Here is a 24,534-nt window from a genome sequence, read left to right as displayed (position 1 = left end):
CAAATAAAGACGCAAGACATAGAGACATAAAGTACTTGTATGTGTGAGAGAAAGAGGAAGGTGGAAAAGTAGATGAGGTGAGGGAAAGAAATGGAAGAAAAATAAAAGTAGGTAAACGCTGTGACTGTTCAGTGGATTATCAAAATAAAATTTTATATTTTTGAAATTATCAATTTTATTGTACAATGTACTTTCCATAAGAAGTTGATATAATTACTTTTGTAAAACATGATTATTATAGCTTCTCTTTGCTATACTTCTCGTCAAAGTGTTGTAAAAATTATACCTGTATAATATTTGAAAGTTTTCCGTTGCTATGGTCGAAAGTTACCTATGATGGAAGAGTAAAAATAGTGAATAATTATTTGTATCTTTTATTATTTAATTTCTTGCATGCATAACCCTCAGAAGTAATAATCTCGGTTTCATTGCTTGATTGAATTGCTTTATTTTACTTCGCTTCTTGTGCCACTAACTTGTGAAGATGGGGATGAGTGATGATGTGATGAAACTGATGAATGGACACTCACAAACATCCATTCCCAGGCCGGGATTCGATCCCGGGACCCCGGGTGTCGTAGCGCGATTCGCTAACCACTCCGCTACAGGGGCTTGCACTTTCGCTTTCACGTCTCTAGAAGTATGAATGAACTCAATGAGTGTAGTGCTATAAAGTCCATAGAGAAGCAAATATCTCAGCTAGAGTGAAGGAGAAAATAAGTGGAAAACGAGGAAACCACAAGCTTGGAAGAAGATACAAGGAAAATCGAAAACAGATACAAATGGAAATAAGATAAAAAATATCCAAGTTTCCTCAATAAAAGGATGGCATTGAATCCTCCCCCTCCCTTATCGACGCCCGTAGTAACCAACCATGAAATGTGTCTCCAGAGGAAATTGAACCTTCTATAAAAGGTATCAGTATCTCCGAAAAATCTTGATTCAAGTAAAAACCGAATCCCATGTGAATTTGGCAACTTGTGTATCATTTAGAAAACGTAATAGACTCTCATTTTCCCCTGGAAAGTTAGCGATCCTAGAAGCCCAACATATCACAGAATGATGCAAAATCTCTGAAGGCGAGTTAAAACTTCCGTTTGAGAAGGTCTGGCAGCATTCTTGCGTACTGTGTGAATCTGCCTGCTAGGGCAGTTTGTAAGTTCTTACTAAAGTATGTGACTCTATAGGAAGTTGGGGAATAAATCAGACAATATTGAATCCCAAAGTTCAAGACGTGATTAAATGATAGCGAAAGGAAAGATCCCCAAATTCCTACACAATGCCTTGTCGAAGCTGTTGATATTTAGAGCGCCGAGGAAGAAAGCTGTAAGTCGTAAAAGAAAGTGAATGAAGAATCCCTAATGTTATAAAAATAAGTAAAAGTAAAGTGCTCCCCTGTGTTTAGCACCACGCCATGAAGGCGTATAGGGGTGTGGGGGTAACGCCCCACACTTTCTTGATCCGGTCATGAGTGGGGGTGATGTAATCAGCATCACGCTCCTGACCGCCTTTACCCCACAGGTACCCATGTCATTCGACGCTGGGTGGGCGCCGGGGCCGCTTCCGACGTTAGAAAAGTTCCCGGATTTGAACCGGCCGGAGATCGAACCCGGGACCCTGAGCATGGTAGTCAGACGCGTTACCGACTTTTCTTTAAAATTTGAACAAACTTTTATTTTATCAGCATATACAAGTATACAAAATAGATCTGCTTTCTTACATAAATTCTGTTAAAAGTATTGTATAGAATTTTTAACATAGTAAGTAATATACGTAGTAAGAGTCCCATTTTCTCTATCTGATACAAGATTTTTGGCGTAAACATGCAGTTGTACCCTGTTTACACTTTCACACCACAAGTACACAATTATTGTTGTCTAAACAACACTGAGGTAGTTTCCAAAATACTCATACATTTTTGTATATTGTAACATTTTCAATCTGGTTCTTTTTAAATACTGTGTGAACAAAATGCTATTGCTCTCATACTTTTTACAAAATACATAATATATTGTATTAGCTATTAACCAAATTACTGTATCATTTTTCTTTTCTGGAAATTATTTGAAATCTGGTCTTGTACACATCGACGGTTGAAAGTACTGGGCTGCTGTTGGACATATTTGTCCTAGATATGTCGTTAGGCATTTCCAAATTCCCTGTACTCAATTACATGTTACTATTCTATGTTCAGTGGTGTCTATCTCTCCACATATGTGGCATTTATTAGTTGTTAGTCTATTGATATTATGTAAGCGTTCATTAGTTGGTATAATATCATGTATTACATTGTACCAAACACTATACACTGATGTAACCAGAAATTTCTTATTTAAATTTTTCCAAATATTTTGCTATCTGTTATTGGGAAAATGTTTTAAATGCGGTGAGTCGGTATCTGCAACTGTTTGTGAAACAGTGTATATAAGTATTGGGAGAGTTTTACATCTTCACCTTTTGGCGGAAGCACCACATAACTGAATTCTTGCATCAAACTTCGGAGATATAACGGTCCTTTTTTCAATCTGCGTAGGTCTGGCGGATTTTGGGGTGGAAATTCCTCCGTCCATAACTGTATCCATAATGATGTAATGGAATCTTCAATGCCATAGAGCGTATAGGATCTTGCCAGGAATAGAGATTTGCATTTGATCTCAATATTTGGGAGCTCCAATCCTCCTTTTAGTTTCATTTGCCATACATTGGATAGTGGTATTCGAAAAAAATATCCATACCACATAAACCAACCAATTGCTGAATTCATTATTGTGAGGTATTTTTTGATTGCTTGGGATCACTTTGGCCGTATAGTTTAATTTACTAAACATATATGCTTGCAAAAAACACGCTCGTTGTACCATGTTCAACAGTCTGCTGCGCATTTGATAACATTGTATGCGAATCTTTTGCCAATTGGATTCTAACATTTGTTCCTCGTCCTTGTGAAAAATAATTCCTAATATTTTAATTTCCTGTACATATGGTACCCCTGTATCTGGATATTTTTCAGCCCATGTGCCAAAGGGTAGCGTCTTTGATTTTTCCGTATTTATTTTGGCCCCACTAGCACGGCAGTATATATGTATCGCTGCCATCATTTTTTGCATTTGCTCGTTTGTGGTGATACAAGCAGATAGATCATCTGCGAAAGCAAACACTTGGTTTTCTTTAAAGGCGTGCATCTCGTCGGGAGTAGTTTTCCTGGTATATTGCAGCAAAGGATCCAGGGTTAAAGCAAACAAGAGCATACTTAGTGGACATCCTTGCCGAATTGTTCTTGTTATATTTATTGGGGACGACAGGAATCCATTTACCATTATCCGAGATGTTGCCTGTTGATAGAAACCTTTCAAAATATGAATAAATTTATCACTGAATCCATATGCCTTTAGCACCTCAAACAGGTAGTCATGCCACACTAAATCAAATGCTTTTTTGAAATCAAAAGCAAGCACACATGCTTCAAGTTTCTGCACCATATAATAGGATATCAGATCGCGAATACCTCCAACTGCACTGAATATGTTATGCTTTTTGCCAATGAATGTTTGTTTCTCGCTGAGTATCCGTGGTAAAATTAACTTTAACCTATTTGCTAAGCTCTTTGCCATTAATTTATAGTCACAATTTAGTAATGTTATTGTTCTGTAGTCGTCTACTTGGTTTCCGTGTGATTTTTTCGGTATCAATATGATGATGCCTTCATTTTGTAAAACTTTTCCATATTTAAAGGCATCTTGTATGATTTTGATTAGTTCATATTTTATAATCTCAAAAATCTGCAAATACAGCTTGTAACCAATACCATCTTTTCCTGGTGCTCCTTTAAGATTGCATGTTTGTAACGCTTCATATACTTCTTCTATTGTTACTTCAGTATCTAAAAGGTGTATATTATCTTCTTGCAAACCATTGTTTAGCGATTTCAGTATTGTCTCTCTTGCTTCTGATTCCCCCTCCCCGGTCTGATAAAGCTCCCCATAATAGTCATAAAATGTCCGCATGATTCCTGGCTGACTCACATGCGATTCTCCACCTGAATCCACAAGATTGTTGATCATGAGTGTTTTTTGTTGTTTTTGCATCTGTACATAGTGATACATCGAAGTTCTTTCATCTTGAATTAAATTCTTGGAATTGGTTCTTATTGTTATGCCTTCCATTTGTTGCCTCTGAAGTGTTAAGATTTTGGCTTTATACTGCTGTATGGCTTGGTAATTTTTGGTGACATCTCTCCCTTGACATGCCTCGTGTAAACACTGGTAATAAAAGTTGATCAATCCGTTTCTGTCTTTTGCATTTTCTTTTCCATACCAGCAGAAAAAAGTTTTTAATTTTGGTTGTACATATCGAACCCACCAGTCATTATGATTACTGTAATGCTTTTGTTGTTTACACCATTCGACCCATTTTTGTGCAAATATTTCATTGATATGTGGAAGCTCTAATAACTGTATATTTATCTTCCAATATGAAGGACCCCTGACTAGTTTTGTTTCTTCCAGGTTTATTGCCATTTTTACTGCCATATGATCAGTAAAGGGCGCTGGCAATGCTTCTATGGATGTTATATTTTTTATTTGATCTGTATTTGTATATAACCTATCGATTCTCGATCCAGATTTATTATTAAAATATGTAAATATTATATCCTGTCTCTTCTGTAACCAAATATCTTTCAAATGCAATTCTTCAATTAATGTTGCAAGTGCTGGACTCTTTTGATAAGCTTCTAAACAATCGCTGGGAGTCTATACCTGATTAAAATCTCCCCCAAGTATGATTTTAGATTCATTTAACGGTAGCAAATATAATATGTCCTGATTATAAAATTGTTCACGTAACTGTCTATTTTCATTGCCTGACGACTATCACATTGCCAGCTATCGTGTCCTTCTTTTCCACACGCCCTGCACGTTCTCGGCTGTCCGTCGTATATCACATGGCACTGATGAGATTTTACTGTAATGAACGACGGAATCTGTTTTTTTTTAGTTCCATTTTCACTATTCTCACCCCGTTGTAAACTTCATATTCAAAGTTTTCTGACCACGTTTCTTTGTCTATACATTCCACCTTCACAAATTCTGTCATTTTTTATTTCACACAGTCATCATCTAATTCTAGTGGTAAGTTAAACACTCTTACCGCTTTTCTTTCCCTCCCCGCATCACTCAAAAGCACTTTACAGTTTCACCATTATCATAACAAAAGTTTGTTTCCAGACCACATCTCTCTAATTTTCGCGTCATTGTTGCTTCTCTGATACATTTTACGAAAACACATCGAAAATGCCTAAGTATTTGTATTAGCAAGATCTCATCTACGTGGAGTTGAAATTGTCCATGTATAAAATCATGAATTTCTTTCGCCGACGGCCTCGGTGCCCCAAACGGGAAACGTATCTGGATGGTATTTTGTCTAATAATATTCATCTTTTTACTACTCTAAAGTACTTTTCCAATTCTACTTACTCGCCAGCCAACTGCACCAAACGCCACAAGCAACACGCACACGGCACTCCCGCTCGTTGTTTCCTGAAGGCAACTTTTCACTGACCTTCACGGAGCAACTAGTTTCCGCGTCCGCTCTCTCTGAAGGCTTCCACGGAACTCCCGACTGAGCCACCGCGGCCACATCTCTAATGTTATGGTGTGCTTAAACCCCAGATACCTTTCAGTCCTCCACATGAAACATCATTTGTATGAACTTGAATGTAATAAACGGTGGCTCATATTGAATCTTACAATGTCAGTTAGTTAGTAATCCTGTCTGACTGTAGGTGCGCAAGAGCAGGAAATCTCTATTCTCGGGCAGAATTTTTAATCATGCCCAAAGTGAAGATCATGTACCCTCAAGATCAATTGAAAGGGAACGCCACTAAATGTTAATACTGAAAATCGTTTAGTCATTATACATAGTTCTACTTAGTAACATATAAAAATAAGAAACATTTATCTCGCTAGACATTACTGTTCCTTATATTGCCAAGAACTGTTGTAGTGTACAGTATGTTACATTTTCGGCAGTGTTCATTTTTTAACAATGAAACCTCGTAGTGCGCAAGGAGACAAGCGTACGATGTGTACAAACAATGAAGTCAGTGGTGGATCCTAACCATACATTCGCAATTATCTCGCAAACAGTTCGTTTGGGACCGCATGTTCACTGAGACTTTTTTGCTTCTACTGTAGTGTACTTTTCACTGTTTAAGTTTGGGCTATCACTTATGGTACACCCTGTATAAAGTTTTTTTTCTTAAGTTAACTTTGTGCTCAGATAGGAAGCCTAAATCTCTTAATTACAAGGTGCTATCGTTACCACTGCTGATGAGGTCTGACAAATATATAAACGTATACTCCACTATTTAATCAGACGAGAGTGCTAGCCAAAAATACGTTGAGTTGAGGTGTTGATTTCCTTAGGGGAGAGACAGCTTCACTGTACGAGCTTTGGTTGAAAGACTTCCAGTGTCTGAACAACTGTAAGAAAATTCTTGCTGCTCGTAGAAGTGTCTTCAGTCATGTTCCAATAATCTCTAAGGATATGGGAAGTACCTGAACTTTTAGTTGTAGAGGTAAAATTACAAAAACGTCATATTTTTAAAAAAATATATATATTTGTTTAAATATAAAAAATTGAAAATTGTCATTACGCAGGATATTTACTAATCTATACTTTCTCAGAAAGGAAAGTTACTTGGTCCCAGACTTTCTGTTGCGAACGGGGCATTAAATGGCTGTCAAATATTTTGGGTGGACCACATCTTCAACCAAAATGTATTATAGTATTTAGGCTTATTGTGTGGTACTTGTTGTCCAATAATAAGAAGTTTAAATGCTTTTTTCTTTGTAATCATTACACTAATTGGAATGATTGCTTTGAAAATGTGTTAAATCGTAGGCTCAGACATCTTTGATCTAGGAGTTAGTAGAGTGTCTCATGAAATCAGAGATCCTTGGTTCGAATCTTGTAATGTTTCCCACCATATTCATTTTTATCTAAACTTTCGTTTTAGTAATTAATTGAAGTTTGTTTTAAGTACACTTTATACTCGGAGAGGCTTATTGGGAATAAACCTACAGTTTTAAGTGAGATCCAAACTACTGTGCAATACAACCGAGCATCGAACCAGGGACTTTTTTCTATTATTTCATTTTTATCAATGGCAACTATCAATTAGGGACTACATTTTAACAGGGACCGGCCCCCGTACCTAGCACAGGAGTCCCGGGTTAGAATCCCGACCTGGGCATGGATGCGTGTGAGTTTCCATTCATCAATTTTATCATTTCATCACTCATCTCCGATTGATGCCCGTTTCGCCCAGAAGGAAATGTTATAGTAAAAATTCCCACATGTCCTTTTCTCTTTACACCCCACCTATATAAGCGTGGGTTTGAACCTAACCTAACCTAACCTACTATTTCTTACTATGTTTTTCTTGTTCCAGGAATCTATGGAATCATTTCGACAAGGAGGGAGAGAGAACAAACAACAATGTGGAAGGTTGGCACCAGAAGCTTAATTCAATGTCAATATATCATCCTAATATATTTACATATTAGGATATAATATAATATATTTATTCCCCTTTGGAAGCCACACCTGATTATTTTTGCTTTTTACTTTCACATTTCCCTTCACATTCAAACCATCTTTCAAAAATTCCCTCTGGGCGAAACCGTACTTGCGTTCTGCCGCGTGTTATCACTTGGGTCAATAAAACAAGTTTTTCGGTACTGGGCGAAACAGGAATGGGAAAACGGGAAGACACGCTCATCTCCATCTTAGAAATTAGCCAAAAGTGGCATAAAATCGAAGTAAAATAAATCAAACCAATCAATCAATGTGAACAGGGTGCGCCAGCAGGTAGACCTTGGCCCAATCTAAGCCCACCCTTTATAGGACACCTCAGCCATGTCTCCACTTATAGTTCTTGGGTCACATTATGCTAGAGAGGTTTGTTGTAATTCCATTCTTTGATTCGATAACTTATAATAACTTATTTTTTGCAGCTCACTTCCTAATCAATATTTACATTAGCAGTGGAAGACCCTTTGTAAACGGAATTCCAGGGCTGAAGCCCCATCCCCCCTTTCTCAAGGAGGGACTCTACGCACCTCTCGCAGCTGTTGATATAAGCAGAAGGTTCACCAATGCCGCCCCTGTGTCGTGGCCGAACAGGGTGACCCTCATGGGATCTCCTCCGAAGGCGGCGATGTTCTCCTTGACCCAGTTGAGAGCAGCCATCAGGTCCCGCAGACCGAAGTTCCCTAGGGTTCCTGGCTTCGAGTTGGTTCTCAGAAAGCCTGCCGGAAAACAAGATAATATTTATAAGGATTGTTCCCTGGGGATGAAAGCAAGAGCAGAAAAAAAATGCAGCCTATATGACAACCATATTTATTGCATCACAGAAATAGCTCTCGAAACAATTCTCAACTGTATTATCTCATCTTTTAATGGTTATTTTACGTTACGTTTTACGAAGACACAGCCCATATGTTCGAAACTTTCCATCAAATCGATAACCATTCTCCCTGTCTGGAGTTACCTATATTGTTACTGTTCTCCATTACAGCACAAATCAATATATATGTCATGCATATCTGTTGTAAACTGTAAATGTACATGTTTAAGTTGATATATAATGTTCAATAATGTTCTTCCTGCCAACCTCCATGCCGGAGTGGTTAGCACGGCAAGCTAAGACGACACGAGTCCCGGGTTTGAATCTCGGCCTGGGCATGGTGTTAATTCTGAATATCCTCTTCATCTTCACCTTCGCAATTAGCGAAAAGGGGCAGTAAAGCGAAATAAAATGTTTGGGAACATTGACGTTACAGGTGCCATACGAACGAAAACAGCAATTCGGGATATAGTGAAAAATGTTTCTATTAAAACATAATTTGTTGCATTTTCTTTCTCAAAATAGCCAGGTAATTGTAAAATCAGCTCATAGAAGTTAGATTCACAACCTCCAATCTTTGAACTTTCATAGCAAAATGTAGGTAAAAAAATGGCGCAGAATAACTAAAAAAATAAAGGAAAATGTAACTTATGATAATTTCAGTTTCTGACCTCAAATATAACAAATACACACTGCGCCATCTGTTGAAGACTTTTGTTCATAATATAATTATTCAAGGTCAAGAGGGTTTTGGGCTCTATACGTATCAAAGTAAACAAGGTTTTACAGTAACGTTTTCCTCTTTAGGGGGTTGAATTTCTTAAATCACTTTTTAGGCGATGCTTCCGTCATTTGAACTGTGGGGTAGATGCGTCAGGAGTCAGGACAAACTCTTCTATATATTAAGCTAATATAGTGAATTGGATTATTTGTAATAAGAAGAACCCGGATTTTAACGTCATCTTTTTTTCCTGAAGTATTGCTCTTAAGTATTAAAATCCTAACTCTGAACTTCTGATTAAAAAAATGTGAATCTTATTGTGCATTTTTCGTTATATTTTCTATTATTTACGTTTAAGTCATTTTTTCAAGTTTTACATCATTTTTCTGTCTTTTTTTTAGTTTTACATCATTTTTCACATTTTAATTCTTTTTTTTTTTGGCGTAATTGCAAGAAAAAGTAATGTAATTGTATTAAGTTTCACTTACTCATTTTTAGCCAGGAACTGACATATATCGCTTTGATGTCTGTAACAATGAAAACAAGAATTATATTGCCACGTGATTGTAGGAACACAGCAACATGCCGCTCGACATTACCTACTGTAATAAGACGTTTACAGATTTTAATACTTAACATTCACATACACCTTGAAAATTCAGTTCTAACGTTACAGAAACAAGAACTATCCCGTACTAATTGTCATACCCTGAAATAAAGACAAAATTTTAATTCATTTTAAGGTCATTTTTTCAGATATTTTTAGATCATCAAAATCTGGGACCTGGTAATATGCATTTAAATTATGTCTATATCATTGGGTTTGTTGTTTATGTATATGTGACTTGTAATCACAATGATAAGATAGAATGCCCACACATGAAGCAAATAGTTTTCAGCTAAAATCAAATGGAATAAAAGCAAACAGGACAATTAGAAAAATGCACTGTTAACTTTGATTGATTGATTGAGTTGGTGTTTTAAGTTGACTTTGTGAACAGTAATGCTAATCGGGACTGAACATACAGTTTAAAGTGAGATCCACATCACTATGTGTCTCCACCGGATATCAAACCAGGAACCCCTGTTTGTTAGCTTTCCTACTGTTTCATATTCACTTTTCTATGTGAAAGTGTATGAGGAAAAGTTGGAGATAAATGTTCTATATATATAAAAATGGATGTATGTGTGTGGGTGTGTGTGTGTGTGGGTGTGTGTTTGTGGGTGTGTATATATGTATGTTCCGGCATAACTCTCGAACGCCTGGAGCAATTTCAACCAAACTTGGTATACGTATCCCTTGCAATCTTGATATAATATTTCTGGGGTAAGACTCCCCTGACACCCCTAGGGGTGGGGTAGGAAGGGGTGACATGTAAAAATAATCGAGATCGACCGATATTAAATTCCGCATAAACAGACATCCGTGACTCTATGCAATCCCGCACAACGATAGTGTTTCTCGGCCTGTCTAACATTCAGGCTGTGTTGCGAATGGAATCCATAGTTTTCGTGACACTCCTAATGCGGTTCAAACTCAATTTCATCACCTGTCGGCATGGGGATGAGAGCGGGTGAAAAATAAAATGCCACAAATGACCTAGATCAATGACGAATACATAGTTTTCGGAGTCGCTAAGCTAATTGGTGACATTCACAATGAAATAAAATTAGTTACATTTTACACTATAGTTAGAATTCATTATTTTTCTGGCTAATAGAATATTGAGATAAATAAATACCCGATCAACGCCGGGTAATCAGCTACTGACATATAAAAGTAAGGAAAAATGAAGTGTCAGATATTCTCTGCAAGTAATAACTAGGGAAAACTAGCACACACATGTTACACGCTCGTATTTGAAAATTATATGACACAATTAGCATTTCTCTTCCAACTACAAACGCAGACGAAAAAATGATTTCTCAGAATCATTTCTGGAAGCCCACACCCAACAAAATTCTCCAGATGAATTTAAGCGTTTTGAAATGTCCCGTTAACTCAATATAAACCATTAATTTATATCTGACGTCGGGTTTCATTGCACGATGGGCTAATCACCCTCAAACAATCTGTTTATGCTGTTATACTTCCCAGCGTGAAACTCCTGATGCTAGTGGCAGTCTCGGTTCCAATATAGAACATCCTAGAAAGATCATCGGTTGTCCTGCAGCAACGTTGCAATACGCAAACTCTGCCTTTTCTTGTTGCTGTGCCTGACTGTTAGAACAGCAGAACAATACTGAGCCAATCCTCCGCTTTCACAAGAGTTCATTCGTATCAAGACACTTTAGCTGCCCTCACGTCTAGAATCGGGATAGGAAAATAAATCACTTATACTAGATTTGGCAACGTGGCACCTTGGGACACGAAACCAAAAGGATGTCAGCTGATCACACAAACACAGATCTCGGAATCAATCAAATCAAGGTTGATGCATTTTTAATGCATCATTTTGTTATCTAACTTAAATTTTGTTATCTTTTGGGAAGATCGTGTCTCATCTTCAAAATTGATGTATTTTAGAGCATCACATGGAAGAGAATCTGATACACTTCTATGTATATTTTGACATACTAAAAGTGCATCATTTCCAGTTTATAGACTTTAATGTGTTATTGGAATCAAATGTGTGTCAATTGACATGTTGTGTGTAATTAAACCAATCAATGATTGTTTTCCATCCGCCAGTCACAAATGGGCCTGAAACTCGAACTTCAAAAAAGAAGTATTAGTTCTAAAATATATGACTATTACGTTCTAAGTGAGTATAAAACCATCCAATGTGAATCCCAGAGACCCTCCTAATTTACACTCAGATTAAATACAAAAAGAAACGACCATCATGCCTGGTTAAGGACCTCGGGCAATTTGTAGCGTGGATTATCACTGATTATGACTACAATGTGAAAGTTCTCAATATATTGCTCGACGATTCAATGCGACATACAGAATCCAGTGAATATCCACAGAGATGGAAACACTGTCAACATTCGTAATAAACCTAGCAATCAGCTGATAGAAGTACAACGGCAGCAAGCTTCTTGTGGTGCCTTGCATTGCCGTGCAGCAAGAACATATATCTCGCGACGCTGGTTCTCTAATGAGACCAATAAACGAATTACCGTGAGAACCGCCACAAAAGGGAATAGAGAGGGAGAGAATGGCTAAGATCTAACCGGAACCAGGTACGTAATTGGCGTCGCCGAAGAGGGAAGGGGGTACGGAGGGGTAATTTGGCGGATTTAATGTCAGAACTGGCATAATTCATCCGCTCGAGTAGCTTAAAAAAATGGCGACAGTATCTCGATCATGGCTTCACGGGCGTTCGTAAATCACTTTCCCCGAACGTTTGACGATCTATTAACCTTATCACGCTCGCCATGAAAATACTCCCACGAGATTTGCCTTTTTTGTGCGACCTAACCGTCGTCACAGTTCACATGGTATTGATGGATTTGTCCCGGAGGAACCCTAAACAGTTTAATCCTGCCCTCTAGCGGCAAAGAAAGAAACTAGAGCCTTGCGCAATTTCCGGTACATGGTAGGGACATCCCCGTCGCGTTTTATGCTTCGAAATAGCTTCTCTGGCCAGCACTTTGGCTCCCGACGAATGCCTATGACTTTTAGAACCGAAAACAGGAGATTTGCTTGCGCGCGCGGAAAGTTATTGCCCCATTAATGTGCTTCTAATACGTAATAAAAGAAAGATCGTAGGGCGCTGGTTTTTTATGACTTAACTTTTAGCGGACGTAAGTTTCAATTGGTAGCGTCCCTAGTGCTAATCGTTATTTGCGGACAGGAAAGAGGATCGGGGGGGAGCATCTGGTTCGTAAGTGTTCCTCCCCCTCCTCTTTCAGAAGAACATGCCATGAAATTACGAGCTCGCGCTTGCCCTTTTACAGATAATAAAATTGTAAGACTTTCATTTTCGCCATTTTTCGGAATTTGAGCGCTACGTCGCAATTTCCTACATCGTATCCAACCCCTATTCCCTCCCCTTGCTACCAACATCTATCCACGCTGGCCGTTTAGACCAATGGTTTTGTTAAATCGAAAGAACACGTGCAAGTTTTTTAACCATTTTTTCATTACTCCGACCTTCCATTTCACACTCTCGCTCGGGGCTTATCTGGTTGGTTGCATTTGTTTTTTTTTCCAAGGTAACAATTATCGCAGCAAAAACATAAAATACCAGTAGTACAGTCCGATGCATGAGTATTTCCAAGCAGGTTGTCCACCATTATGTTCAGGTACTTTATTTTACTCAATGAGCGCGTCAAGAAATGAAAGATTGGATTGGATTGAGTTGGTGTTTTAAGTCCACTTTATGCACAGTAAGGCTAATCGGGACTGGACCTACAGTTTAAAGTGGGTCCGAACCACTATGTGCCTCCACCGGGTATTGAACCCGGGACCCCTTGATTACAAGGCGAGGACGCTACCACTGCGCCATAGGGAGGCTCTAAGAAATGAAAGAAGAAGCCAAACAAGCTGCAGACAACTTCTGCACAAACGTACGTATAAATCCATTCCTTAGAAATACAGAGGTTGCAAGATACAAATTAATAAAAATGGCCATGAACAATTTACCGAGGAATACGTGTGCATCCCCCATAAAGAAGAGACGTGTGTTTGAAACTGAAACTTAAGCACCATTTAATTCCTAATTCAATAAACCAGGTCGCCATTGTTGAAAAGTTAGTCGCCTAACTGAATCTTCGTCCTATGTGTATATATATATAGACACACACACAAAGGGCGGTCAAGAAGTTCTGCACAATCCACTGTAACTTTTTTTTACTTACACTTCAGCAATGATGTTTGATGTGAACATTCTTTGGTCCTTTGAGCACATAACCATACCACTCAATGTAGCCCCCGTCTGCTGCGACTCATCTGCGCCAGCGTTATTTCCATGTCAAGAAGACACTTGCTAGAACTCAATGGGCTGTCAAACTCTTGGACACGTTCAATGGTTACTCGCCACAATGCCTCGACGGTGTGATCACAGAAGATACATCCTTATTCCACGTGGATCCAGAGAGCAAAACTCAGTCTATGGAATGGCGTCACCATCGTTCTCCAGGAAGATAAAAGAACAGAATCGCCAGAGCAGCCGCAAAGATAATGGCAACCTCCTTTTGTAATCTTCATAAATTTCTTGGAACGTGGATCAACAATTAACAAGGAGCGGTATTGTATGTCATTGAACAAACTGAGACATGCACTCATCACCAAGAGACTGGAGCTCTAGGATAAGGACAGCCAACTGCATCACGATAATGCGAGAACACGATGACGCGGCAGAAAATCAGAATGATGGGATGAGAAGTGGTCCCTAAGCCCCCGTACAGTCCGAACTTGGCTCCCGTCGATTTCTTTCACTGGACGTCTGAAAGCTCACCTGCGTGGGAAAACATTCGACAGTGACATAGATCTCATTGCCTGGGTGAAACAAGTCAGGCAAGTCAGTCCCTGAGTTTTACCAAAGTGCCTTCTTGGCATGCAAAGATCGCTGGCGCAGATGAGTCGCAGCAGACGGGGCTACACTGAGTGGCATGGTTATGTACTGAAAGGACCAATGAATGTTCACATGAAACCTCATTTCCCTAGTGTAAATAATAAAAAAGTTACAGTGGATTGTGCAAAACTTCTTGACCGCCATTTGTGTGTGTGTGTGTGTGTGAGAGAGAGAGAGAGAGAGAATGTATATATATATATATATATATATATAGGGTAAGGACGGGGCAAACGGACACTGGGGCAAACGGACAGTCCATACGAAAAAATTAGAATAATTTGGCGTTGAAGTTTGCAACAGTGCATCGGTTGGCGTTGTGATTTGAAGCAGAACATTGGCGAGAAGGTGTGTCGAACATCGGTTGAAATCTTGAAGAAGAACGACATTCCAGCCGTAAAACCTGACCAGGTAAGCATAATTGTACTAGCAAAAACCTAAACAGTAAAAATTTGTGTGCAGAAAATATGGATTGCGTGGATTATGATGGTCCCGCCAAAGTTGCCCTTTGTAGTGTGGATACGGCATTGCTTCCTCGACATACACAGCCTGTGTCAACATGCTGCTTCCATCTGGTGGGCTTTTTCGAAAATGTAAAGCTCAATGCTACAGGCTTGTGTTGGGGCAAACGGACATGCATAAAGTGCATATCATTTAAATACTATAAGGTATTATGTAATTCAACAACGAATCTACGTACGTTTGACTCAAAATCGAAAGGGCATGTGTGAATTGTATGTAATGCATGGATTACCCTTCAGATGTATGCTTTTCTAAAATAATGTGTCCTTGTTACAGGATGGTGCGACATCGTGAACGAACCACCGACCGCTTCTAGCTACAGACGAAAGAAGACTGTCTGTTCCGCTGAACACTTTACGGAGACTGTTGGGTAGAAAAGTGCAAATTCCGAAATTTGGCCAGCACACTACGCTTTCAAATGCAGTGGAGGTACAACTGGTGGAGCACCTTCTGAAACTTGATTCTAAAGGATATGGTTTGACCTATAAGGAACTCCGCAGTTTGGTATGTCGGTATGCATTTACAAATGGTGTGCCACATTCCTTTAATGATCTACAAATCGCAGGAAAGAACTGGATACAAGGATTTTTAGCTCGTCACAAGGAACTCAACTTGAGTGTTGCAGAGGCTCTGTCATATGCTCGCGCTAAATGACTATCAAAGGCAAATGTTAATTTTACAATAATTTATCAAAGTTGCTAGACGAACACAATATGTGGGACAAACCTGTGAACATATACAACTGTGACGAGACAGGCTTGCAACTGACCTACAAACCAAAACGAGTCATATCAATGCGGGGCAAATGAGAAGTCGTGAGCCAAACGAATTGTGAAATGGGAGAAACAGTAAGTGTTGTGGCATGTGTCATGTGTATCTGCAACTGGCCAGTATGTGTCTCCTTTTGTTATCATGAAGGGTCGAATATATAATGAGAACTATGAAATTGGCATGTCTCCTGGTAAGAAAATAGTTCTTTCGGATAGTGGCTGCAGGCACTGGGAAGAGTTTGCTCATTTTATGGACCATATCATTAGTGTTAAACCCCCTGGCTCTGTAGTGCTCATTCTTGATCGCATTGTTCAGATCCACCAACTCTGGAGAAGGCATTAGCCAATAACGTGTACCTTCTGTGTTTACCTCCACACAGCACACACAAACTTCAGCCGCTCGATGTTTCGTCCTTTGGGCCACTTAAAACATTTTACAACGACGGCTGTAGAGTTTACGTGCGAAGAAATCCGGGGAAAGGTATCAATAAAGTGGCCTTTGGTGGCATTTTTGCAGAGGCTTGGAATCGTGCGGCCACAGTGGGGAATCCAGTAAATGGGTTTCATGCGTGTGGGATACATCCATTTAATCCACAACGCCTGCCAGAGCACGCATTTATTCCTGGAACTGTCCATGAAGTGAATGGTCAAGATCAGTGATCACCAGAACCTTTAGCGACAGACGATGATGCCTCATCCCAAGGAAGTTTTCAAGAACTCAACCCCTTGCCATCAACTTCTGGGACCTCGAACAGGAAACGAAAAACGGGGGAATCACACTTATTAACGGATCCTTCTTTCATCGCTCGCCTCAAAGAGAAAAAACTGACTGCAGCAAATCAAACAACAAGAAAGGCAAAGCATGTTAAACGCACCGCAAAAGATGTGTGCCGTGTATGCAACGTTGAGTACAAGCAGGGTCAACACTGGGTGCAGTGCTTAGTGTGTTCTGTCTGGTTCCACGTAAAGTTCGTTGTGAATGGAAATGACCAATGCTTTGCGTGTTCTTCTTGTGAGAATGATGACAGTTCAAAAATGAGCTAGTATCCATTTGCCCCTCTCACATGCCCGTTTGCCCCGCGATGGTGGGGCAAACAGACACTGCTACACACACTGATTCATTTAACAATTTGGAAGCCAACGTTCATTATTTTAAATTATACCTTGTACTATTTGTTAACTCAATGTTCACACTTTCTGTATCGACCACATTTGTAATTTTTCAATAAACAGTTTCATAGTTATTTTGCAATATATCCTTAGGGTGTCCGTTAACATGGTCACCCTGTATATATATACAGGGTGTCGCAAAACTCTTTCAACAACGCTTGGGTCCTGGTAGTTATCATAAAAACAAGTAACATTTTCCTATAAAGTTTACCTCGAAAGCGCTTAGTTTCTGCACTATAAGCGATTAAAATCTATCCTGTACGCATGCAACCCAACACAGCAAACGCTTCCTCTGACATAACTACCAGGGGCGCGTGGCAGGGTTGCCACTAGCTTTCCTCGTTAAGAGAGACGACTTGAAAACAACAAGACTTGGGAGTCTTGTCTGAGCAAGATCAAAAACATTAATGATACTTGTGATGTTGTAAGAAGCATTGGCAGTATTTATAAACTGATCAAGACAAATAATGGGCAGACTGAAATTCAAGATTGCTCATTCTAAAATATCTCCACAATTGATTGATTGATTTGGTTTATTTTAATTCGTTTCTCTGCCACCTTTGGCTAATGGCGAAGATGAGGATGATATGATGAAATAGCAAATGACACCAATGTCTAGACCAGGATTTAAACCCGAGATACCTGGCGCCGTAGCGAGCTGTGCTAACCACATCACCACGGAGTGTTTCGTGTATCATCCGATATCAACAATTACAAGGGACGTGTGAGATATGGGAAATCCACGAACGAACAAATGTAAACATGATGTGTTTGCTGCCTCGTCTCGAACACGCAGACTGTAATGTTATTACAATTTATTTATTAGAAAATTATTCCTATCTGTGTTATTGTTAATCGTGTTCGTCTCATAAGGAAATAATTGCCAAGCTCTTTTAACTTAATGATTGATTGATTTGCTTTATTTCAGTTCTCTTCTTGTGCCACTTTTGGTTAATTTCCAAAGATGGTGATGAGTGATGATATGATGAATTTGATGAATGGACACTCACAAACATCCAGGATTCGAACTCGGGACGCTTGTCGTCGTAGCGCGATTTGCTAACCACTCCGACAGGGGGGGCGCGGCTCTGCGTGTTCGAAACGAGGCAGCAAACACATCATGTTTACATTTGTTCGTTCGTGGATTTCCCATATCTCACGCGTCCCTTGCAATTGTTGATATCGGATGATACACTAAACACTCCGTGGTGATGTGGTTAGCACAGCTCGCTACGGCGCCAGGTATCTCGGGTTTAAATCCTGGCCTAGACATTGGTGTCATTTGTTATTTCATCATAGCATCCTCATCTTCGCGATTAGCCAAAGGTATCAGAAAAGCGAATTAAAATAAACCAAATCAATCAATCAATTATGGAGATATTTTAGAATGAGTAATCTTGAATTTCAGTCTGCCCATTATTTGTCTTGGTCAGTTTATAAATACTGTCAATGCTTCTTACAACATCGAAAGTATCATTAATGTTTTGGATTTTGCTCAGGCAAGACTCTCAAGTTGTTGTTTTCAAGTCGTCTCTCCTAACGAGGAAAGCTAGTGGCAACCCTGCCACTCGCCCCTGGTAGTTATTTCAGAGGAAGCGTTTGCTGTGTTGGATTGCATACGTACAGGATAGATTTTAAGCGCTTATAGCGCAGAAACTAAGCGCTTTCGAGGTAAACTTTATAGGGAAAAGTTACTTGTTTTTATGATATCTACCAGCAGCCAAGCGTTGTTGAAAGAGTTTTGCGAGTTTTGATTGGTAATTCGATCTATTCCTGGAAAGGGGTAATACTAGAGCACATTGCAACAAATTTGACCCTATGCACCGGGGGTCGGAAATCAATGGGTTTCGAGTTATTGCAATTTGTAGATTTTCGGGAAATATTCCGACTTGCGACCAAAAAACTAATAATTGTGAAAAAACTATACCTGCTTGTGAGACTTGTGCAGGTAATAAAAGTATTACATCTTCTACACCGATTTTCACTTATAACTAGAGCCCGGAAGTTTGGCAAAATGCATCTTTTTATATACTGCATATATTGATATTTTTTTCCGGTATACGTTTTTTATGTTGTTTCGAATGTTTTAGAAGCCTTTTCATTTTGCCTATTTTGCCTATTTGGGACCCCACTGTCTATTTTTAATTATAATGCCTTTTTTTGCCTTTTCAATGAAATTTGACCATTTTTTAAAAAAAAATGTTGGCATTTATTTTTCTTCCGTTTATTATGTGAATAATTTTCGCCTTATTTAAGTAATATTGAACTTAAGCATGTTTCAACATTGCTGAAGGAGAAAAGTGTGAGAAAAAAGTATTTCATGATGAGTTCGGATACTGCCTTTCGGTTAACATTTCCTTGTGCATGATTGACTGCTGAAGTGGACAGGTTGATTTCGAACATAAAGAAGATATTTCTGAAATCTCCCTCTCGAACCCGAAAATTTCAGAAAGTTGCGCCTGAGCTTAGTTTACCTCCGCAACCAGTCTTGACGATATGGGGAACCTGGATATCAGCAGATATATATTATGCTAACAACCTTGAAAAAATCAGTGAGGTGATCGATGCTCATCCAGAAAATGAAGCGGCTTCAATTCGTGAAGTGAATAAAACTCCTGTGCTATTCAGAACTGAAGAATGAACTGTCGTTTATTTTTGCACATTATGGTGCATTGCCAGAGACAATTACAAAGCTAGAAAAAAGAGGTGAGACTCTTGTAGTATCCACGAAAATCTCCGAGGAATCTATGCAGCAGATGATGGAAGTGCCAGGAGAAAAGGGGTCAGCTGTTGCGGAAAAGTGCAAACGTGTAGTGAGTGCAAATAAGGACTTGAAACAATTGAAAAAAAAAGTGATATTCTAAAAGGTGAAAATGCTGTTACCAAAATGAGTCCAGCTACATTAGGTTGTTTTATGTATGCCTGTCGAAGTAGAAAGATCATTTTCTATTATGAAGAAAAACATTCTCTCTGACAGACGACTACCAATGAATGTTGAGAACTTAAAAAAAAAACACCTTGTAGTGTAGCAATCAAGACGGAGAAAGTTGAAATGCTCTTCCCAACGTAGATTTTAACATTTTGCCAGAAATTATATATAAAAGTAAGGGACTTCCAAATGTGCCTTTTTTCCGTTTATTTTGCCTTTTTTTCATTTTTAGTGCCTTTTTTATCATTATAAATGCCTTTTTGCCTGCCTATTTTAACGAAAATACATGCCTGAACTTCCGGGCTCTACTTATAACTTTCGACAAATCGTTTCCGGACGAGGGTTCCTTATCTCAACTTGATACATGTGTCCTTCTCCATCATCCCTGAAAGTTATCATCGGCCCGCAAACAGCCTGTATACTTGCGCAATATCTATCATTGAGAAAAATTAATAGAATTTCTCAGAAGCTACGTGTACTTGTCTCCCTTCACTTCATTCTCACGGTGGACACAGGACATTGAGCACTTACCCAGTATGCCCAAACGGAAATTTATCGTCACCACGATCACGTGACCGAAACTGGCCAGTACGCTCCCGTCGTATGGGTTGCCTGCGTTCCACTCATAGGATTCTCCATGGACGTACACCATGATGGCGTAGGGTGCCTCCAGGCCACGGTTTCCTGCAAGAAAACAGAAACAGTACTGTAATCCAGTGACCTACAGTGTACGCAGTGAGGTATTTGAAAAGTTTCCACACACACACACACGCACACACATACAAAATATATATTGCAGAAACCAGAGTCGGAGATTTTCTATCGTTCCCTTGCAAATACCAGCCTGTCTATAGACAATATAGGACAATATATACAAGAGAGACACAAATCATTATTCGTCGTATGAGAACCAAAGGATAGTAACTGGAACAAATCTATTTTTCGGTATTCTTTAAATTAACTCCTCTGAAAGCTCTATTTGGAATCAGATCAACATGTCTTCACTTCTAATTCTTAGCAGTAAGATGGAGTCTCATATCTCCAATTCACTGACTCTTTTTAAGAGTCAAGACATATTGCCAAGAATATATTATTACCTCTCTCCTGAAAATTAGACATATTGGAGTTATATCCGTCTGGTTCTTACACGACGTATTAATATATATATATATATATATATATATATATATATATATTTTCATATTTCGTATATTTACTACATTATTTACTGAACCAGGTGCATTATTTGGGATATATAGGGTAAAGCATTTTCGACTACCTATTTTATAATGAAGCCAGATGATTTTCTGATTCCATTTACTTTTATTTTTCATTTCTAGAACAAAACGCGTAAAAACACATTAAGTCATTCACAATGAGGGAGTGTAGAACGTACTTTCAGCAAAGATCTCGTAGTTGGTACTTTGGCATTTGAGGATGTTCCGTTCGACCATATAGACACATGACGGAAGAAGCTTTTCGACGACAGGTGAAAAGAAGAGAATACAACTGCAGAAGTATTCAGGAAATGTAAGAGACTGATTCCATGTCATGAAATAAAAGGAATGCAGGTCAGTATGAAAAAGCCAAAAGAAGGAAGTGTACAGAAATATTCTATAGAAATGAAGGAGAAATAAAAAAGCAGAGATGAAATTCTCAACGTCAAAGGAAGCAGAAAGCGGCGAGAACATGAAAGGAAATTCGATGTTACTTTTTCATTCAAAGTCGAAACTAGAAAATACCACACCGATCAGTCAGTGGTGTATTGATAGAGATGTACAAATAGCTCTTTCGCGCGTCCAAAGAGAATAACGGAGCTCACATTACTGAGTGGATGAACACTCGTCCAAAATTCATTACCATTATCTTAGATTTCCTCAAGGTCTACACTTCAAAATTTAGTCAAGACTTGCCCATCCTTATATGTCAACAGCCGGGATAAAGTGCTAACTCAGCAAACACAAGCCAAGTACCCGGCGCCTTCACCAGGTTACGTTAAGTAGTTCGACGGCTTAAGGGCTTCGCTGCGAGAGGTTATATTTATGTTAATTTCGATGAAAGCTAAATGATTAAATGCTCTATTGCCTTTCATCGATTTATTATGCATACGCCGAATAGGTACTTAACGTAACATATACCTACTATTTAGATTTAACTTGATAATCAAGTTAATGTGCGAGGGATTTCATATGTTTACTTTCTGGTGACTCCGCGTGAGGAAGAGTGGTAACGTCACTCGTTATACTTCTGCTTGTTTCATATTTTTATTATACCGATAGCGAAGGACACATTCGCTGTGAAGTCCAGGCGGGTCTCCCCGATGGCGCAGTGGTAGCGTCGTTTCCTTGTAATCAAGGGGTCCCGGGTTCGATACCCGATGGAGACACATAGTGCTTTGGATACCAGTTTAAACTGTAGGTCTAGTCCCGATTAGCCTTACCAAAACAATCAATCAATTAAATCCAGTCATATGGGATCTAAAGAATATGGTTAATGTTGTACACACTGACGTACGCAGAGAGGGTGCTGTTATAGCTTCTCCGAAAGTTTGAGAAAACATATATTTTGAAAGAAAATAATGAAGGACTCTGAAGAAACCAGAGTGGTAAATGCAACCCCCACCCTCAAAATTACCCCCGACTACCATTTTTTGAAAGTAAAAAATTACAATATATAAAAAATATCTTATTGTGTGTGCCTCACCACTTAGAAAGTAGATAAGTCCATCGTTAATAACTTCAGTCCCTCCCGAAAGAAAAATTCTGCGTACGCCAGTTGTGCTATAGAACACGGTTCTAATGTTGTTTACAAGAAAAACGTCTGCAATGATTTCGTTTCTCCATAACAAGGGATAAATTTGTTACACTTTATCTAAGGAATATTCCTGGTATTGTCCCTTACACAACGTATAATGCGAATCGCTGACTAAGATAGTAACTGCAGGCAACCATTTCTTTTCAACTTACACGTGTTCAAAGGGTGTGAGACATTTTATGTATCCTAGCAATGATCTTTCTTAATGCATCCTTAGAAACGAGTCTATAACGAGGCGATGACGTCATTCGCCGCTCACGCAAACACACCTTCTGGCTTCCTTGTTAACAAAGGAGTATCGTGTTAGAGCGGGAACGCGAGATGGCAGCACTAATTGTCCCGATTAAAATTCAATGAGGCGGAAGTAAGAGGGAGGGCCTGTGTAGTCCTCAAGATTGGAACACCAACCCCTTCCTCCGAGCTTGGGACCTTCCGCTACCCTTTCTTCGATTTTTCGATATTTCATTTAACAAGACATGCATAATTTATGAAGGATTGTAATTACATACTTCGCCTCCAGAGTGCGGGCTTGCATGCTATGGTTATGGTAGACAAAGGGACTATAAAAAACCTCTCTTTTAATATTGTAGAAGGATCCGTTTTAAAATCTTGTATCCCGGTCTTCCTTCTTTCCTTTCTGCTTAAAATTGAAAAGCGACAGATTATTATTTTTTTTTTCGTTTTCTTCTCTCACTTTTCAGTAATAGATTACGGACAAACAATGATGTATTGTTTGAAGATCTCAAGATTTTTGGGGATGAATTTATAAAAAAATGATGGAAATTTCAAAGATAAACACATCTCTATTACGGATGTTATCGAAATCAGTGAGAACTTGGCAGAGCTTCATCTTGTCTAGCGCATGTATTTCTAGTTCCACAAACAATTGAAGACTAAAATTGGTAAACGCTGTAAGTGACACAATAATTCAAACACCGTTTTCCATGTTAAACTGTGAAATGTGCCATGCTTTATAATGTGGTAAACGTGAAAAGTGGCTGGTAGCCCTCTAAAGGGCGTGCAAAGAAGTCCCTAGTGTGAACGTTCTTACGGGCTGATGCGTGGAACGATGCGATTTTCCAACACTTTCCCTTTTGGCACTTACAATGTTTACCACTTTAAGTCCTCAACCATTTAGTGTATCAAGATTTAAGTGACTATTTTGTTATTGTACTGTTTCATAGTTTTTGATTAGTTTGTTGTTTCTGATGATGAATGTTAATTATTTCCTGTAATGATGATTGTTTACACACAAACATCTTAGATATTCATATCTAAAAAGAGTAATTTGAACCTCACGTATTATGCACTGTTATAAGAAGTGCTGTAGTGCCAAAAAGTTTCAGTTTCGTGCAACGGTAAGTAGACTATGTTTCAATTTACTTTGGATTAAGTTTACATTAAAATGGATGAAGTAAATTAACTTTACAAACAAATGTCAGTTATGTTAGGTTATTGATAATACCCCATACATACCCATAATCGTTATAAGAGAGCAATGTCACAATAAAGAAGAACAAAAAACATGAAATGTATATTTTAGTGATTGCATTTAAACATAAAGGCTACAGTCAGTCCCGGATCTACAAGCCGCGAAACCCCGCAGTCCGGGGGGCCCTGAAGCAAGTAAGCCCTTAGGGGGTCCATATATGAGTATGTAAAAAATAAACGTAGTT

The 24,534-nt window shown here is 38.8% G+C and overlaps 1 protein-coding gene across 1 annotated transcript in view; it reads right to left on the bottom strand.

Annotated features, from left to right (window-relative positions):
- The window catches only part of LOC145984881 (neuroligin-4, X-linked-like), a 215,437-nt gene that overhangs the window by 30,270 nt on the left and 160,633 nt on the right, over nucleotides 1-24,534 (bottom strand). The window contains exons 2-3 of the mRNA XM_083118254.1: nucleotides 20,576-20,728; nucleotides 8,124-8,312 (exon numbers count right to left, since the gene is read on the bottom strand). Coding sequence (XP_082974380.1) covers nucleotides 8,124-8,312; nucleotides 20,576-20,728 — 342 coding nt within the window. The remainder of the gene's footprint in view (nucleotides 1-8,123; nucleotides 8,313-20,575; nucleotides 20,729-24,534) is intronic.

The sequence above is a fragment of the Lepisma saccharinum genome, chromosome 3, assembly GCF_977018435.1.
Source record: "Lepisma saccharinum chromosome 3, izLepSacc3.1, whole genome shotgun sequence".
In the NCBI taxonomy this organism is placed as follows: domain Eukaryota; kingdom Metazoa; phylum Arthropoda; class Insecta; order Zygentoma; family Lepismatidae; genus Lepisma; species Lepisma saccharinum.
This window is presented reverse-complemented; position numbering and strand designations above follow the sequence as displayed.